The 20,594-nt window shown below is 39.2% G+C and overlaps 2 protein-coding genes across 3 annotated transcripts in view; both read right to left on the bottom strand.

Annotated features, from left to right (window-relative positions):
• LOC117995301 (uncharacterized) overlaps positions 1 to 2,942 on the bottom strand; it is a 52,710-nt gene extending 49,768 nt beyond the window's left edge. Inside the window, exon 1 of one of the 2 annotated variants that reach the window (XM_069509100.1) lies at positions 2,628 to 2,942. The gene's annotated coding sequence lies outside the window, so the exon portion shown is untranslated. The remainder of the gene's footprint in view (positions 1 to 2,627) is intronic. The other variant, XM_034983295.2, reaches the window with a different exon arrangement.
• A 1,007-nt stretch (positions 2,943 to 3,949) lies between these two features.
• On the bottom strand, positions 3,950 to 19,568 carry fest (wurstfest). Its single transcript, XM_034983293.2, has 8 exons — positions 19,242 to 19,568; positions 18,256 to 18,435; positions 16,107 to 16,192; positions 15,072 to 15,242; positions 12,501 to 12,644; positions 10,309 to 10,449; positions 8,330 to 8,452; positions 3,950 to 6,977 (listed from the first exon to the last, which is right to left on the bottom strand). Exons 1-8 carry the CDS (start codon positions 19,317 to 19,319, stop codon positions 6,875 to 6,877), a joined length of 1,026 nt encoding a protein of 341 aa, XP_034839184.1. The 5' UTR covers positions 19,320 to 19,568; the 3' UTR covers positions 3,950 to 6,874.
• Positions 19,569 to 20,594: the final 1,026 nt, after the last annotated feature.

Below are 20,594 nucleotides of genomic sequence, written 5' to 3'. Positions count from 1 at the left end.
GTCTGAGAGTTCTCCATAATGTTCTCAAAGGTGTGTGAAGTCTACCAATCCGCACATGGCCAGCGTGGTAGACTATGGCCAAAACCCTTCTCACTCTGAGAGGTAATGAACCGGCGATGGATTGATCATGATGATGATGAGATTATGTTCACTGAGAAACGCAAGACCTGCATAGCCAGAAACACACTACAAAACCACTATGACTAGATTTGCTTTAACACGCGTCTAGTCAGGCGTACTATCAGTATGTTACCAGCTTTAGACTTCCGTCGAGTTGTGTTGGACAAAACAGGATGACTACGCTTAACTATTAACTAATCTAGTGTCTCAAACAGCAAGGTGACTAGCAGTGCCGTAGAAAATGAACTGTTTGCCGCGATTCACACCTACAACGATGTGAACTTGACCTTTCCTAATACGCTCATTGAAACACCTATCTAAGTACACAAAACTAGTTTATAGATGTTAGTGATTTAAGTTTTGGAGCCTCAATAGCTTAACGGGTAAAGGAGTGGACTGAAAACCGAAAGGTTGACAGTTCAAACCCCGCCCGTTGCACTATTGTCGTACCTACTTCTAGCACAAGCTTAACGCTTAATTGGAGAGGAAAGAGGGAAATTAGTCATTTAACATGGCTAATATTCTTAAAAAAAAATACTTACCTTACTATCACACGCAGGGTCGATCATCTCTGAAACTACTGAACCGATTTTAATAATTCTTTCACCATTATAAAGCTCCTTTTGCCAGAAGTAACATTGACTATATAAGATTATGTTTCAGCGAAGCCGGGCGGATCAGCTTTTAAAATATAATAAGACTAGATGATGCCCGCGACTTCATCCTCGTGGATTTAGGTTTTTCCGAGAAAACTCTTCGATTTTCCGAAATAAAAAGTAGCTTATGTCCTTCCCGGGGATGCGAGCTGCCGCTGTACCAAATTTTGTCAAAATCGGTTGAACGGATGGGTCGAGAAAGGCTAGCAGACAGACAGACAGACAGACGGACAGACATACACACTTTCGCATTTATAATATTAGTATGGATTACAATGTACACGTACATTTATTTGATGCGTTTTGTGATCTAACCGATCGCTTATCAATGTTGACCTTCTGTGTGTAATCTTACGAGTACATCAACAATTTACTAAGTAATCCTTATAGGTAGCTACAACTGATATCTTTGTAACATCCATCGTGATAAATAGGTGAAATAAATATTAATTATTTTATTTCATTTCATTGACACATTTCATTTTCACAAACCTTATTTATGGAATGAATCTTTAAACACAGAGAGCCAGCGCGTGCCAGACCTTCGTTTTTTTATAAACGCTGAAAGTTTCTCTGCGTACCTATTGACCCCGACACTGGGAGAAACTTTTGTTAGTTTGTTTGGATCATTTTGGATGTTTGTTTGGATCATGATGGCTTTGGGAGATGACAGATAATAAGGGTATAAAAATCTTACGTCAAAGTATGAAAGTAAAATTTAAAAAAATTAGACTTACACGTAAGTATACATTGACTTACGTCCAACGTTTACGTTTTTTACACCTTTATTACTTGTTATCTCCCAAAACCCCGACCCACCAAAACCATGACCCAAATACACATTAAAACAAAAGTTCCTCCCAGTGTTGGGGATAATAATGCAGAGAAACTTTCAGCTTTTATAAAATAACGAAGGTCTGGCACGCGCTGGCTCGTAGTCCATTAGGTTCTTACAAACAATAACCATCTTCTATGTTAAATGCGAAAGTGTGTCTGTCTGTCTGACAGCTTATGGCTATGGGATGGCTAATCCATTAAACCGAGTTTGATAAAATTTGGTACCTACAGATATATCCCAAGGAAGTACAGGCTACTTTTGGTTTCAGAAAATCAAAGAGTTCTCACGTAATAAATCGAAATCCACATGAACGAAGTTGTGATCATCATTTACTCGGCCTTGGCATATATAGAGATACCCACCTAACTTGCCCATTGGTGACGGGCATAGCCTATAGGTACACTATGTACACGTACTTAGCTATATATATTTTTATTATTTAGTTCGCACACATTAGTTACCTAGTCGTTATGAGGAAACCATATTTAATTAAAGGTATTACATCCATGGCTAGATTGAAACTAGGTGATAACTTGCGCAATTCGTTGCAGGTTTACCGATGCAACTGTGGAGAAGTACCTAGGTACATATCTATGTACTTGTGAGTGACTCATGTGCGGTCACCATAATGTAGAGTCAGCAAAAAATGTTACCTATTTGAAATGTGCAAAAATACCTTATTAATTAGACAATTGAAGCAGACAGAAACTAGTTTCATAAGATACATATTTGTAGGAAATTCCTGCAAATAATAAAATTGTCAAACCATTTTAATCGGAAAATAAGTAGGTAGGTATCTGTGTCATTTTAAGTAGTCGAGATTGTAAAAATACCTACCACTTATTTTATTACCGGTTAGAATTGAAACTGGTAGGTATGTAATGTACCTATATTACTATTTTTTCCTAGTAGCAGGTAAAGTCTTAATCACATTAGTTAGTCGTCGGAAAATTCTGCGTAGATAACTAGTCGATGTGTACTGAAATAAATTAAGTCCGTAACTGCATACATACGTGGTCTTAGTCCTACGCGAGATGCTGTTGCGGTCAGTGGATTCAGGATCGGCTGTGGGGATCGTTGACAGTGGGGCAGACGTATCAAAAACAGGAGGGTACGAATGGATGCGGCCGGCTGTTTATAAACATTGAAGCAGTCGCACGGGATGCGATCAATACCGCTCCGGGCGGACTCGAGCCACCGGAGCCACGCCGGCCCCAACCTCACCTGCCGCGCGGAAGAACGGCGTGGGTTCACAGTGCACTGGACCGCGGACGACGGGCAACGATTGCAATGGCGCTAGAGCCGGCTCTGCGCAGAGAACGTACTACGCGATCGGCTGGCGGCGACCGTGTGTGCGCCGCCCTAGCAGTTACGTCACACGAATTTGACAGCTGGCGGCTGGCGCACCACGAGCCACGAGGGACGGGCGGCGTCGCATACGGTGCCCGCGCCGCGGCGCCACCGGCAATCGCTGTGCCGAGCGCCGATCGATAAGCAACGCTGCGTGCCCCGTGCTCGCCGCATGCCCGGCCTGCTATCCTGTGTGAACAACCGTCAAACCGGCAAGTCGCCGCTACGCTGCCTGCTCGCTACCGCATAGTCCCCCAACTCCCAAGGCGCTTCCAGACAAACCGGCACATTGAAATCCTGCATTTCATTGCTGGCATTTACATTGACGTTTAGGTACATAAATTACCAGTAGCATATTATTTACCACTACTACCTACTAATACTACTTTTTATCATATTTTTTCCACTTTGATCACTCAGGTGAACAAAGTGGATATCATTATCGTCATGATCCACATATCACGGGCCCATTTCTGAACACAGTCAAGTCCTATCTCAGAATGAGAAGGGTTTATAGCTTAGGTCGTAACCCACCACGCTATAAGTAGTGCTACTTGCAGATTGGTAGACTCCACATACCTTAGAGAACATTATGGAGAACTTTCAGGCATTTCCTCGTGATGCTTTTCTTCACCGTTAAAGCAAGTGATATAAATGAATTGCTAAAAACGCACATAACTCCGAAAAGGTAGAGGTGCATGGCCGGAATCAAACGCCTGACCTTCTTAATAGAAGGCGGACGTCTTAACCACTAGGTTATATGTGAACGTCAGTTTGCCCGTTGAGGTGCTGCTAGGTGCTCAAGTAGATTCTTCTGTATATGATTTGATCAATAAGTTCTTCATTTTTACACGACGAATATAGTAGAAGAATCAAAGATAGAGGGAAGAGGAATTCATAAAAACAACTAGTAAGTAGGTATACGAGAAAATATGTTTATTAATTCATAACACATTTTATACTTCTCATACTTGAAGTTTTTTTATAATATTAAAACTAATGCGACAAGCAATTGGTTCCAAAATATATGTGTAACAATATTTTCTGCCAAGTTTACGATAAATATTTTCATTGGTTTTTACAACTTTCACAATAATTGATCTCCGTTTGTTATACTGAGTGAGAATGAGTATAAACGTCCTAAGCACTATAGAAATCTTATTAATTCAGTGTTGTTAAACAATAAGAGATTCGTAAGCAAATTGAGGTCTTTTCCGAATTATTGTACTCACTGAAATGGACATAAGTAGGCTGGAAAAGGTGTGCCATATACATAATGACAGTTATTTTTAGTGCCTTTTAGTGCTGAAGCGCCGCACCGAGCGTACCGGGAATTAAAACTGACACTTTGTGTCAAATGACGTGTTGATAGATGTCTCATCGTTAGTTCCGAGTACACTCACATGCTGCTCACTGTTGGCTGTTAGCGTCAAAATGGTGAATTGCTTCAAAAACTGGTCGGCAATGGCAAGTCCAGCTTACTTATATTAGTAGAGATCCGAGGGGTGATTACGTATCTCGCGACAGGCGTAAATCTCGCGATCATTGCTGTCAAACGTAACAGCGGCTAGAGAGAGACAGCAATAGCCACAAAGCAAAATAAGAAGAAGAAGAAGAAGAGAGGCAGCAAATGAACTGTCGCATTGCTACTGTTGTCGCGTTGCTGTCGCTACTGCAACGTTTTACGTAATCACCGCGCCGGGCTTATTATTGCACGGACCATAGAGTGGTCAGTCCTTGCAATAATTTATGTGATATATTTTCAGCATCAAGATGGATCCAATTTTCATATTATATACAACCATTCATAATATGTACAATTATAAAAAATATAAAGGGCATCAACATAGAAGTGTAAATACGATTAGGTATTGCACTGTTAAGTAGTAAAATCATTAAAAAACGAAAGAAATTACAATGAGCCATTGAATAGATACGTTACGGGACATAGATTACATAACACTTAATATACAACTGTAGTCTTATTTACTATTATAAGTAGGTATTATGTTTCTTATGCGTGGTTGATCAAAATATAAAACTTGGCAGTAAAAAAACTTTCTGGTCTATAATAACAGTAAACGGTTATTATTGCTATCAACTGAGCCAATTAGTTAATGGTCATAATTATTTTATTTTATTACCAACCTATCATCATCATCATCAACTGGCAGACGTCCACTGCTGGACATAGGTCTGTTGTAGAGACCAACCTGTAATTTTTTTTTAACTCTGTCGTAAATCACCAGCAGCTAGCTGGATGGTATACTTGTACGTTTGATGTGACTATTGTACGTTAGGAATTAGGATATGTACCTACAATACGCGGCAGAAAGTAACGTACATCGGCCTTTAGAATGACATTTCGGCTTTGCAGAGCGTTGTCTCTGTCACTCATAACCTATATGACGTTTATGCCCGCCTTCCACTGCGAGCGGAGCGAACTCCGTACGGACTTCGTTGAGCTCGCGTTGGTGAATTTCATAGAAGTGCTTCCACTGCAAAAGAGTGAGCGAACCGGATTGAAAGAGAGTGAACGTGGTCGCAGACGGTCTCAACGACAGAGACAATGCTCTACAAATCTGCTATCTCCTTCTAAAGGTTGATGTACATTACTTTCTTCCGTGTATACAGTATCTGTATGTTAGAACCTTAACGCAAGTATCAACAACAACTGTTACAACTCAATCGGATGAACGATGCGTGAAACCATAGACGTATTAGGTAACGCACGAATACCTGCACAAACAATTTTCTTGAGCTTATTGCAATGCGTATTGGATCGAATCGAAATGCCCTGATTTGATTTAATTATCAAATGCGTTCTGCCTCAATATTCAATCAATCTATGTCCGTTGGTAGTAAGTAACTTAGCAACGTTATTAGTTAATAGTTTTAAGATTTTTTTGACATATAACGTTCCAAAGTTAACTTATCCTTAGATTATAGAAAGATTCCATAATGAAACATGATGATAGATTAATTAAAAAATAATAAAACTTTATACGAAAAGCTTTCTTGTAAGTCATAAAGTATACTTTCAAGAGATAACTTAACAGGAGGAAGTTTTAAAGTAGTTTGTATTAGTAAATTTTTAATAACATCAAAAATGATATTTGTTAACTTTTATATAACCGATTACTATTATACTAACTAACCCTTCCTTTTAAGTATTTAGACTGAAGTAAAAAAACAATTTACCCAGACTTTAAAAGAACTTGATGCATTAGTTTTACTCAAAATTCAAAATGAAAACATTAAATAAGTAAATCGATAAAGTGGCAGATACAAGGGCCTGCAGAGTTCTGTACAACATTCGACATTAGTTTCACAAAGGCAAGAATATTGTCGTTATTGTGGAAAAAATTAAGTCTAACGCTGACCACCGATTCCAGTCGTAAGTCAGTGAGCACTTTTGTTACTGAGTGTCGGTGGCTGATTGTCAATCAGAGTGGTTGTTTGACAATCAGGTACCTACATAAACGGACGTTGACTCATTTGTTGATGACAAAGGAAAATTCGTTAAAAAAGGCTGGATCGGATCGGTGGGACTCTGCGCTCATACTTGCACAATTTTTTTTACTCGTTATTAAAGAATTGTTTTCTCGTGGGACGTTTGCGTCAAAGTAATTACTATCGAAACGATAATAGTCAGTTTTCTGCGTTAGACGTAAAGTATTAAGCTGAACGTGCATTGGCTACTTTATCAAGGGTGATCCCTCACTTTTAGCAGCTTAGGCTTGTCAAGCAGCTCAGGAGCGTCTTGGGTGTCCGAAGTCCAAACAGAAGCTCTTCATAATCACCGCGAAGAAGTTTGAGCTTCTTCTATAGGTAGTCGCTACGGTTGCAAGAAGGGCAAGATGCTATAGTAGCCAATGTAAGCTCAGCCGTAGAGAGGTAGTTTGTGGTATTAATACACCTTTAATTGGTTCTTGTCGTCGAAGCCCGCTGAATGGCCTGCGTTGCGGACTATAAAGGAGTTGCCATCAAAATGCATGCGCCTCTCTCCGCGCCTGCCAACAATGGGTACCCTCATTTATAATGCAGTATGGCGAGTGGAATTCAAAGTTTTCTCTCAGAGATCGCAAAGTTCATTGTACTGACGAGTGACGAGTTCACTATACTCACTTTTACGAGTGGTTTAGCTACTCGTAAGCTGAAAGGGTGTAAACTACATAACTTTAAATATTTTTTAACGAGTAAGTAAGGTAAGGCGATTTCTGTGGTGCAACACATTACTGTACAATGTACATCACATAGGGCACGCGACAAAAAAAATGATTTAGTGGTTTTTGCTAATACCTAAAGTACCCAGGTAGGTATGAGACCTAGGTCCATTTGATTTAGCCCAATGTTAAGAAAAGGAATTCGTTGAGGTTTGTGCAACCCATTTTGATTTCGCCAAGTTTAACGGTAACCGTAAAAGTGACAGGGGCCTGTCACGCAATCGCACCTTATAGTAACATAAAATTTTAGCAAAGCAAAATTTACTTTTGAAAAAAACCAGTAGATATTTTTTTTACCAAAATAGAATAAAACAAGTTATTTCTGATGACTTGATCGCCAATGCCAAGACAGTGGGACCTCCCTCGGAGAAAATAACATAATTAAGACACACTCGGAGCAAGAATAAACTGATAAATTGATCCATACAAGCTGGGAACAACTTCTGATACAGAACAAACCAATTATGATAGTAATAAGGCAATTGTAGCGTTCTAACAAAGCGAGAACTACCACGAGGTACTACGACTTTAGCTCGTTCTTTCATTGCCTTTAATTTACGTTATTTTGGATGCTTCGATCTAATCCAATCTATATCATTCTGCATGGGTCTACTTCTAGTCTTCTGGAGAGTCATAAAATTTGGCAGTCTTAGTCGGTAGGTCTTTTAGCACAAGTAAAAGATTAAATCCGAAAACCGCGAATTTGTGGTTACATCACGGAAAAAAAAATATGTTCATGAACAAATAATTAGTATTTTCAATTTTCAAACTAAGATAACTATACTAAGTGGGGTATCATATGAAAGGGTACCTGTACAAATTGTAAAACAGATTTTTATTTATTACTAGATGATGCCCGCGACTTCGTCCGCGTGGATTTAGCTTTTTAAAAATCCTGTGGGAACTCTTCAATTTTCCGGGATAAAAATTATGTACCTAAGCTATCTCTGTACCAAATTTCGTCAAAATCAGTTGAACGGTTGAGCCGTGAAAAGCTAGCAGACAGACAGACACAGTTTTTGATTTATGGTGCAAAAATATACCCGAGTACGGAACACTGGGTGCGCGAGTCTGACTCTCACTTGGCCCGTTTTTTTAATGCTTAAATTTAACATGTTACTAATATATTTGTCACTCACCTCACAAACAGGTGCTGAGTCTGTCCGAGTGAGGCCGTGCAGTGCAAGAAGGGGCTGGTGATAGACGCCGAGCCATTGCTGGGGCTCGTGCGGAGCTGGTACTTGTGGCTGCAGCGATGGACCCTACCACCAACGAACAATTAGGCCCGATACACTTAAGCGGAACCGAGTGGAAATATGTTCACAAGACCAAATAGATTATTGATAGATAACGTGGAAAAATATATATTTATATTTTACTAGATGATGCCCGCCGACTTCGTCCGCGTGGATTTAGGTTTTTAAAAACCTGTGGGAACTCTTCAATTTTCCGGGATAAAAAGTAGCCTATGTCCTTCCCCGGGATTCAAGCAATCTCTGTACCAAATTTCGTTAAAATCAGTTGAACGGTTGAGCCATGAAAAACTAGCAGTCAGACAGACAGACAGACACACTTTCGCATTTATAATATTAGTATGGATTAGGACAACCAAAAATTGTTATATTTATACAAATTTAGATTTACACACAAACACATTATTTGATATACAACTTATAAATAGGTGTCACAACATGTGTCAAAAGAAATAAAACATTAAACATTAAAAAAATTGCTGTGTTCAAGCTTAGACAATAAAATAAAATTAAAATACTAGGTACCTACATTATTATCACGTCTTCTATAAATAGTCTGATGAATATCTCACGGTAAATCGTGAAAATTTTGTTTGAAAGAAGGCCTCTTCCATGAGCAAAGTCATTGTGAGCCAACATCATCCAGTTAGGCAATCACATGTGATTAGAATCAATTAATGTCCTAACTGCCAAAATAGGACCAACGTGATCACTTGACCAAAAAGAGTCCTAAGTACCTACAGCCATAAAATTTAAATTCTGTATTGCCAAACAATTGTTATAAAACCTTCGCCTGGGTACTTACTATTCGTACTATCAAAGTACCTGTTAAATTGGAACGTGGTGAAACATGGAATTAGGTTTTTAAAAATCCCGTGGGAACTCTTTGATTTTCCGGGATAAAAAGTAGTGTCATTCTCCAGGTCTTTATCTATACCCATGTAAAAATCACGTCATTGCGTTGCACCGTTGCGACTTGATTGAAAGACAAACCAACAATCCAACAAACAAACACGCTTTCGCATTTATGATAAGGGTACTGATCCTAGAATTAAAAAAATTGAGATCCGCTATTGCCTGTGCAAAATTAAAAGCACTATTAGTTTAACTTGTAAACTTGTGCAGCTCAGTGCCCCTTTTGCCATCATTTGCAACATTTTATTTATATTATTTTTTCCAAATCCGCAATGTATATCGTGTAAAACTAGGGTCAATGCCCCACCTACGACGCGGCATTAACTCTGAGTGGCCTACTTACGCAATGATCGTTGACCTCTAGCGTCAGTCAAATGTTTTATTTGCAATATATTTATAAGCAATTGCAATTTCCCTGAGACTAATGATAATTTGTGGGGAGGGCTGAATGGGGATAGCCAAGATTCACCCCAATCTACAAACCGACCGGCAATATTGTGTTGTGCGTTGTATTGAATGTTGGCCACGAGGTTATTATTTTAAAATAGGCCAAGAACTTTTATTCATTTTGACGAAATTCTTTGAATCTATTTAACCAGTTTATGAACAATTTGAATATTATTAGGTAGGTATAGCAAAGTGTCGTCATCGCGGTTTGCTAAATGAGGGGACCAACAAGGTACCCTACAAAGCTGCCGTCATGATTGAATGGCAGATTTGACATTTTTTGTACCTTCTTTAATACGAACGTCCAGAGTTCAGTTGTGTTAGGTGTCTTCGCTTTTCGTATATTATGTACATCTTATAAGTTATAGGTAATTTCTATATTCATATCATCATCATTATCATCATCATCATCATAATCAAGCGATAGACGTCCACTGCTGGACATAGGTCTCTTGTAGGGACTTCCATATTATACGTTGGACCTAAAAAGAAAAAGAAAGTACCGGACAAGTCCATCAGATGTCTGGCTGACACGGACGTTGTTGATGATCCAGTTATCGATGCCGTCGTCAGTGAGCCAGTACTGGACAGCCTGCAGCAGCGTCAGGGCTTCGTTCACGTAAGACGGACCGTGACGAGATTCACTGCGTACAATGGGTAGGTTTCTTCATTATTATGCTAATTTTATGAAATGAAATGAAATGAATGGGGTTCGATCCCGGGCACCTTTAACTTTTCGGAGTTATGTGAGTATTAAGTAATTAATTAATATCACTTGCTTTAACGGCTGTTTCTTGTGGTCCTACTAATTTGTTCTACTAGTAGGAGCACGGGGAAGCCCAGTTCCTCGTTGTCCTACTGTCATGATTTAACTTGATGTTTGTATGTGTAAAAGTACCTTCGCGCTTAAAAATTAATGACATCGTGTTTATTTAAATAAATAGTTAAGAGAAGTTTTTAATCCATAGATACTACCTAATATTATGAACACAAAGGTGTCTGTCTGTCAGCTAGCTTTTCACGGCCCAAATTTTAAAATTTTGTATAGAGTTAGCCATAGACTTCCTTTATCTATGGAGTTAGCTTATTCATAGGTTTATTTTTATCCCGGAAATATCAAAGAATTCCCACAGGATTTTTAGAAACCTAAATCCTTGCGGACGAAGTCGTGGAAAGAATGTCAATACCTTCGTAGTAGGACCACGACGAATTAGGCTTCCTCGTGATCCTCCTAGATGCACAAATTAGTAGGACCACAAGGAAACAGCCGCTTTAACGGTGAAGGAAAACATCGTGAGGAAACCTGCATGCCTGACAGTTTTCCATAATATTCTCAAAGGCCTGTGAAGTCTGCCAACAAAGACAAAATGGACAAATTTTATCCTAATTTGTTCCATAGAACAACAATTGATATTTTTCTTTCTTTAATCTTTTTTAAAGAACATTAGCCAAGTTTATTATGCTGACTAATTTCCATTTCCCCTCCAACTAAGCCTTAAGTAGTAGGTAGATAGACAGTTCTTGCAATTCACGAAGACTAGTGAACTTTACTTGTGGTAACGTCGTTTACATGGTCATTGCGTAAGTGTGCGTGAATGTCGGACCAATCAGTCGCGAGCAAGCGCTGTCAAACGCACACATTTAGTGTACCTTACGTATACCGACATGAGTCAGTGGCCTTCGTGAAATGCAAGAACTATACTAACTTATATGAGAAACAATAAAATTAAGTAGGTATATCCCATTCGTTCAATTCTGTCCACATTTTAAAACTGCCACCACTATGAAAGAATGTTAATTTGAAATCTAAACATGGTGTAAAAACTGTATGGAAATGAAAATCACAAATTCATGTTGCATTTAAACGAAGCGGTTGAACACAATAGCTGTTGGAACACTTGGAACGCGAGCATGGCTCAGAGTCGGGGCAAACACTCGCGGCGATGAAAACTCTTTGTAGCCTCGTCCAGGCGCCGAACGCTCTGGCAATTGTGAAATTATTTCATTCTTCGTACAAAGTTTAGCCATTCGATGGCAGTTTTACTTAGGGCCTCCATATAATTCAGACTTTTGACCCGTAGTGTGCCAACGGGATTCTATTACTAAGCCTCTGCTGTCCGTCCATGTTTTATATGAATTAATAAACACTTTTAGATAGGTAGGATAGGACTTCCTTTACTTATTATATGCTTTCTACATAAAACCGGTAAGTATATTGACTATCATCTACATGACGCCAGCCAGAGACAAAACATTCACATCCCTATTATGCCAGCTAACTAATTTATGCCAGCGACTTCATCCGCGTGGATTACACAAATTTCAAACCCCGGTTTTACACCCTTAGGAAGAGCATTCCATAACATTTATTCTACCTAGCCGTTCGAACTCAACTTAGGTCACATTTGTAGAGTGCTATCTCTACTACTCATCTTCTTTCTTACTCATCACCAAGTACGAACTATCATTATCAACCGATAGACGTCCGCTGCTGTACATAAATCTCCTGTAGGGACTTCCACACGACAAAGTCTTGCGCCGCCTGAATTCAGTGGCTCCCTGCGACTCATTTGATTCCTATCATTTTTTCGAACGCACGAAATAGGTATGTTCGCCATGTATAATGAACGTAACGTGACGTATATAGTAAAATGTCGGAGGATCTATAGTATAACAAAAAGACAATCTAACTCACTTGTAGAAGACGTTGAGCGTGAAGTCCTGGCTCATGTCAAGGAAGGTGTCCGTGGTGGTGCGCGTGCCAGCAGCGTCCACCAAGTACACCAATGCGCACTGCTCTGCGGTGAACGACACACCCTTGTACCACATCTTGGCGTACCTTTTAACATCGTTGTTGATTACAGTACTCAATTCATGTTTAAAATAGTCGCTTTATTACATTACTCTATCCACGGAGAGAAGTTAGTATAGGGCTCTCTCTGTTATGTAGTTCCACACAAACTACAAAGACAAAAAGTCAGTGGCCGTTAACCGATTTGGGTTGACCAACCAATCACAAACGAACCTAAGTTTTCGAATTGAATTTCGAATGTTTCTTGAAAACATATTATAGGTTATATAGTTGAATAGTAAGTACAGGTTTTCCGAACTATTCAGAAAATAACTTCCGAACTGTTCAATTCAGAAAACTTATGTTATCTCTGTACCTTCGTTAAAATAGTTAAAAAGATGGGTTCTGAAAAGGTAACAGACAGACAGAGACACTTACGCATATTCGAGTTGATTAGGGTAGGTATAATAAAACTTTGCAGCTCAACGTATAATGTATATTGCGTTAATATATCGAACGACAATGCAACTCACTGACGAGGAACTCATATCGTATGATTACAAAGCGCCAGAGCACAAAGCCACCCTCGGGCACGCCATCCCTTTGACTTTTCATTAAATGAAAACCAATGAGAGTATTCGACTAGAACTCACACAATAGGTACGTAATTGTAAGGCGCAGTATCCACCAAAACGTTACGAGATGTTTCGTAAATATCCGATACGATTTATAATAACCAAATATTGCTGTAGCGGCAGGATTCGAATTTGCGTTTCCCCTGGGTATCGCACCCGGAGCAATTTTTGATATGTATTTAAAACTAGCTGGCCCGGCGAACTTCGTACCGCCTAACAGTAAATTCAAATTTTTAAAATTTTTCTCTCTGTAAGAACCATCCTCGTACTTCAAGGAATATTATAAAAAAGAATTAGCGAAATCGGTTCAGCGGTTCTCGAGATTTGCGATGAGCAACACATTTGGTGATTCATTTTTATATTATAGATTATCCAGAAATTTCCTTCAAAGTAAAAACACTACCAATAATTACAAAATTTATAAATAGGATATCGTTATTCCCGCCATCTCCGCTCCGCTTAGCTCAACTCGGTAGGCCAAAGAAGAGAGGAGTCTCGTTTTTAGGGTTCCGTACCTCGAAAAGAAAAAGGAACCCTTATAGGATCACTTCGTTGTCTGTCTGCCTGTCCATTCGTCTGTCCGTCTGTCAGTCTGACCGTCTGTCGTATCCGTAACGAAAATCTATAGGGTACTTGCCGTTGACCTAGAATCATGAAATTTGGCAGGTAGGTTGGTATCACAAGTAAAGAAAAAAATCCGAAAACCGTAAATTTGAGATTACACCACAAAAAAAATTAAAAATATGTGTGTTTATGAACAAATTATTAGTACTTATTTTCAATTTTCAATGTAAGATAACTATACGAAGTTGGGTATCATATGAAAGGTCTTCACCTGTTTATTCTAAAACAGATTTTTATTTATTTTATGCATATTAGTTTATGATTTATCATGCAAAATGTCGAAAAAAATACCCGAGTACCTACGGAACCCTCGGCGTCCTTGACCGGTTTTTTTTCTTTCGCTTTATCCTCTTCACTTTGGTGAAAAACTCCGCCTGCTACCTACATCGCTCTTTCGCCTCTCCTCTACGCCCATCATAAAAGATCAAGCTTTTCCACAGTTAAGCTTAAAACTACCATGTTTGGGTTTGGACAACTGAGCTGAAATCAGCCGCTTCAGTTGCTGAAAATGAACCAATGGGCATCCAGCCTAACAAAACGTCGCGCCGCCGCGCTTAACTGCAACGCAATATCGGGTGTTGCGTCGCGGAAAATAGCCAATTTAAAATGTTCGCACCATGTGACGTTTTAATTTTTCAACACCTTTGTGCACTCCAATTTATGCCTATTCCGTAGTTTCGGCCGTTCGGCGCGATTTAATTAAAATTTACGCGTCACATTATGTACTCATATAATATATCGATAATAATATGTTTACGGTAGTCGAAAATAAACACATATAGCCACACAGCCCCCGGCTAGGTCGGTGCGGGATAACGCAGGTGACGTGCGGGTGTGCAGGGCATCTCTCCGCCTCATACCCCGATTGCTGTCTCGTCCTGTCTGTACTATAGATAGGTCATCATCATTACCATGATCCTCCCAGAATGAGAAGGGTTTAGGCCATAGTCTGCCCCACTGACCCAGTGCGGATTGGCAAACTTCACACAGTTTTGAGAACATTATGGAAAAACGAGAAAGCTCAGGCATGCAGGTTTCCTAACGATGTTTTCCTTCAGCGTTAAAGCAAGTGATATTTGATTGCTTAAAACTCACATAACTCTGAATAGTTAGAGGTACGTCGCCGGGATTGAATCCCCGACCTTCCGAGTAGAATAGGCCGATGTTTTAATTTTATCACTAGGCTTTTACTGCTCCATGGAAGGTAGGTACTTACTTATTATTCCCCTGCTGATGGCGCGCCTGTATCTCAACGCGCGAGCCGTACTGGTAAACTCTTCCGTTCGGATGGATCAGAGCTGCTGAAGCACCAGAACGCGACAGCGCAAGGATTATGTTGTTCTTGGCGTTGGTCAGGCGCACCGCTCCATCGATGGTCATGTCCACCCTGGACACAAGTTTACATTTACCAAGCGATTACTCATACGAAGAGATTCACTTTCTTGTTTCAAAAACGCACTGCTAGATTATGGAATGCCCTTTCAGCTTCCGTTTTCCCCACCAGCAACAATATTTGCACCTTCAAAAGAAGAGTGAAAAGGCATAGTTTCTAGGTAGACGCGCTCCAGGTTAGGCTGCATCTTAACTTAGTACTATATTTTAGTGTGATTACAATGAAGTGCATGGCTTATTATTATAAAGAAGCAGCTCCATGCGACATCAAACGAGTCGCAGGGAGCTGCTTCTTTATGTTCCTAACTATATTATAAATGCGAGTGTGTGTTGTTGGTTTATGGGTTTGTTAGTTAGTCCTTCAAACACATCGCAACGGAGCAACGGATCGACGTAATTTTTTGCATAGGTATAGTTAAAGACTGGAGATTTACATATGTTACTTTTTATCCCGGAAAATCAAAGAGTTCCTACGAGATTTTTAAAACCTATATCCACGCGGCAGTAGCCTAGTGGTTAGGACGTCGCCTTCCAATCAGAGGTCGGGGGTTCGATCCCGGGCACGCACCTTTAACTTTTCGGAGCAACGTGCATTTTCAAGTAATTAAAATATCACTTGCTTTAACGGTGAAGGAAAACATCGTGAGGAAACCGGCATGCCTGAGAATTCTCCATAATGTTCTCGAAGGTGTGTGAAGTCTAACAATCCGCACTTGGCCAGCGTGGTAGACTATGGCCAAAACCCCTCTCACTATAAAAGGAGACCCGTGCACTGTAGTGAGGCCGCGATGGGTTGATCATGACGATGATGGACGAAGTCGCGGGCATCAGCTAGTAAACAATATTTGGCTATACTAACTTCACTTGATCTCTCAGCCGCATGCAGATAGTGCCATGGGGAGTCACGGAGACATTGTAGGCCGCGCCTCCAATCCCATCTGTTACCTAAGGTAAAGGAACCAAATTATAATTACCTATCGAACCCAATAGGCCGCAAAAGTGACCTTTAATCTTGCTCAGAGAGCCAAGACTCTCCGGTAGGGCGATTGTCTAAAACCTGCATCAATCATTATTACAATCTCAATTGTTCTGATTGGCTGAATTTGTGCGATTCTTGTTGCAACAATGCATTGTGGCCAATAGTGAGCGAGCATTAACCAATCAGAGATGATTGTACATTTACCTATCTGTGTTGATAATACGGTCTTACTCAATCATTGTGGCTATGATATAGTACCCATTCTAAGTACTCACGAGTAATTAAAATGATTACGAAATAAATAAAAACAATTTTTAAATGAAGCAAAACTTAATAAAATGGTTGTGACGTAGTACCTAAAAACGGACAGAACAAAATAATATAGGTTTCTCAGAATCCACAGTTTTTAGGATTCCTTGGTGTGGAATTTTTAGGAACCCTAAATTATGAAACGTAAGAACACTAGGGTAGGTATATTATTTTAAAAACAGCTCCTTATTTCTAGACGAAAGCACTTTACAAGTCATCTCTGCGTATAAAACGCACCGAGAGCGTGTTCATGCCTAAGTAGCAAACTAGTAAGCACCACGGTTCCTAAGGTGTGACGTATCTTTTAAGTTTACACCTTCAGAATAGTTCTTGCATGTTTCCATTCCTTCTAAGCATACTATTATATCCTAGCTGATGGTCGCGACTTCATCCGCGTGGATTTAGGTTTTTAATAATCACGTGCGAACTCTTTGATTTTCCGAGATAAAAAGTAGTGTGTCTCTCTCCAGCTAACTATACCGATGACAGTGTCGGTGAGTCGATTTTACATCTACTCATCGACTGTCCGCAGCACAGCCGAATACGGGAGAACCTACACCAGCAAATCCAAATAGAACTGTGCAGGGGCTCTATCCCCGCCATACGCCATATGACGACCTCCCTGGCGCAGTGGTGAGCGCTGTGGTCTTAATAGTGGGAGTTCCCGGGTTCGATTCCTGGCAGGGGTTTGGAATTTTATAGTTTCTAAATTTCTGGTCTGGTCTGGTGGGAGGCTTCGGCCGTGGCTAGTTACCACCCTTACCGACAAAGCCGTGCCGTCAAGCGATTTAGCGTTCCGGTACGATGCCGTGTAGAAACCAAAGGGGTATGGGTTTAATAAAAACTGCTATACCCCTTCCAGGTTAGCCCGCTATCATCTTAGACTGCATCATCACTTACCACCAGGTGAGATTGCAGTCAAGGGCTAACTTGTATCAGAATTAAAAAAAAAAAAAAAAAAAAAACTAGAAAGCACTGCAAGCCGGCAAATATTCTTGACATTTTGTTTAAAAATAGCGAGAATTTTCATTGAAAGGAACAGAACCAGATAATAAAGGCCCAATGTTGTTTTCTATTATAAGAATACTAAAATTAACATGGACAGAAATTGTATGGTTCTGTTCCTTTCACCTTGCAAAAAATGACACTTCTAACAGTAAATTAGGTAAAATAAATAAAGTAAATTGTAATATTATATTAAAAAATTAAATTGTAAAATTGAATTTAAGTAAAAGTCTAAAAAAGTCTCTGACATCTTGTCAGGGGTGCGGTGACACTTGTCAAAGCGACAAGATAAATTAAAAAAAAAACCTAACTATACCTACCTATGCAAAAAATCACGTCGATCTGTTGCTCTGTTGCAACGTCTTTTACCACTGATTTTCCAAAAAAAAAATTTCATACAAACCTTGTCCTGACAATTATTATAAACAACAAAAAAGAGATAAACCAATTTGATGCAGTCGTTCGGAAGATATGCGCGTACATATAAAATTCGGCGATTCATTTTTATATTTACATAGAAGATTCTGTGTTCCTATATACCTCTATATTCTGTGTACCTATATACTAATACTATCAGTGCAAAAGTATGGATGTATGTCTGTCTGTCTGTATGATTTTGAAAGGTAGAAAGACAGCTTATCCCGAAAATCAAAGAGTTCCCACGGGATTTAAAAAATGATTGTGCTGTTTGATTATTATCATTTTAAGTACAAACCTCCAAATCCCGCCAAGTGTCGGCATGGAAAATGTCATCGCCAGGATAGAAGTGGGCCTTACGTTGCAGGGGCGCCCTCCACGGGGGCTGCCAGCCGGATGCACCTACTAGTTCAGCTTGCCCTAGACCGCCTTCAAGAAACTTGCTGTAGTCTTGAAAAGTGGATAAGCTTGACTCCTCCTGAAAATGAAATATATCCTAGTTTCTAGTTGATATCTTCCTTCGCTCACTGACCTATCAAAAAGTGTACAATGCTTACCCAACGAGCGTGCTACGGATATTCGCATCTGCATCCTCAAATGTGGAACATTCGCATTAATCCAGACATCTGCATCCGCGGATGTGAACTAAGAATCCGCATCCGCGGATGTCAAAGTATCGACAACCGTGCTAACTACTATAGATAGTGGGTCTCACTCTCATTCTATACCCCTGTGTGACCCTATTCCCCTCGGGTAGGAACCTAATAAGTAATAACGCCTACAGTCATTATCATCTTGTCGCAACTAAATAAATAACTAGGTACTTATTATGATCCAACTAAATATAGGTACTTAGGCAAAGTACTTATTTGTTTTTACTGCCTATATATAAACCTCGTTTATAATTTATCTACCTTTTAAAATGTTTTATGTAAAAATATAAGTACCTATAGGTATAATATATTATAAAAGGTATATTTATAAAAAACTTTCAAATAGCTTGTTGATATTACTTACAACCATCGATATATAAATGAGAAGATAGGTATGCCCAAGCAAACAAAATTTTTCACGGTTTTGGAACCAAATAAATCAGCGCCACCTCTTAGATACTAATGAACGACCCGTTTGAAATCCAGACGCCACTGAGGTTGCATTGGTGCTAAATAAACATTTTAGGAACAATGAGTCGGTGCCATTTTGCTTGTTCAATGGCCCTGTCCTTACGAAGTTATATATATAAGGCAATGCTTACAACACCTTTTTTATTCATGTTGAACCTACCTGATTATAAGAATGGGCTGTATAGACGCTCCGAGGGCGTACTGTCATCACATCTTTTCTAAAGTCCGTATTAGCCATTGTAAAGTTCTTCAGTTGGTCTTCAGTACAAATCTATTAATTTCACGGTTTCAAAAATACAATAACGACTATTGGCATTGGCAAATACTATAATATAATACAAATCATGCTTCACAGACACGGCTGGCAACTAAAGGAAATATAATTTGTCACCAATTAGTGATTTTGACCTGATATATCTTTTTCATTCTAAATTTTAAATTTTTTTTTTTAATTTTCTCTTAGCGATGAATGTTACTCACCAGTGGCAAATAAATTATTAGCACAGCAGTCAATGATGGCCAGGGGAACACGGGGAACAACGTGAGCGAGGACTGCCGCCAAAAAAAAAACTAAAGAAACCGACTTCAAAAAATTCAAACACTTAAAATCCGTTTATTGCCCGTGGTACCTACTACCAATCGTACTACCAGTAGTAACACGGGTAATTTGATTACCAGTGTTACTACTGCAGTTGAAAGTAGTAACACGGGAAATAAAAATATTCCCGTGTTACTTACACTGAAAAAAATGAAAACACAATCACAATTGTTAGAATTAATGCTAACATTTGACCTAAAACGTGCAAAATTTGATAAAATAACAAAAGCAAACAAGAAATTAAAACAATGGGATAGATTTACTTGCTAAATTACGATGATTTTTTTCACATGAAGTATGTGAATTTTTTATTTGCCTAATCCTAATCCTTGTATCCTAATAATCCTAATCCTAATATCCTAATCCCATCACCCAAGTGTGGATGTTTGGATGTTTGTTACTCAATCACGCAATAACGGCTGAACAGATTTGGATAAAATTTGGAATGGAGAGAGATTATACCCTGGATTAACTCATAAGCTACTTTTTATCGCGGAAAATCAAAGAGTTACCGCGGGATTTTAAAAAATGTCAATCCACGCCGACGACGTCGCGGGCCCAGCTAGTAATATTATAAAATGTAAAAGTGTGGATCGTGATTCGTGACTGCACCGTGCTCTTGTGTTTGATGACGTCAAACAAAACGTCAAACTCTCACATAAAATCTGTTTCGTAACTCGTTTTATTTTAGTAGTAATGAATTTAATGTGTATTGAAAATATATGAAAAAGATTTCCTGTTTTTGATATAATTGTAACAACCTGAAATAAACCTGGCACACAAGCCTAGACCATTTTTGTGCGATGTATGGAGTACATATACATCGGTGATATACATAGTTATATTATATTAATCTATGATCGATGTATGTATCCTTGCAACACGTAGACAGAGTAAAAAATCTAACAAAGCAAC

The sequence above is a fragment of the Maniola hyperantus genome, chromosome Z (assembly GCF_902806685.2).
Source record: "Maniola hyperantus chromosome Z, iAphHyp1.2, whole genome shotgun sequence".
NCBI classification, from domain to species: Eukaryota; Metazoa; Arthropoda; class Insecta; order Lepidoptera; family Nymphalidae; genus Maniola; species Maniola hyperantus.
Note: the sequence above shows the minus strand (reverse complement) of the source record. Positions and strands in the feature narration are given on the sequence as shown.

Excerpts from the sequence above, each read along its gene's own strand:
- fest (XM_034983293.2), bottom strand. The coding sequence starts at position 19,319 with ATGGCTAATACGGACTTTAGAAAAGATGTGATGACAGTACGCCCTCGG. Across the intron at positions 18,436-19,241 it reads CAGCCCATTCTTATAATCAG|GAGGAGTCAAGCTTATCCAC; the intron begins GTAGGTTCAACA and ends TTTCATTTTCAG. Across the intron at positions 6,978-8,329 it reads ACTCAGCACCTGTTTGTGAG|GCGCGGAGAGAGGCGCATGC; the intron begins GTGAGTGACAAA and ends CATTGTTGGCAG.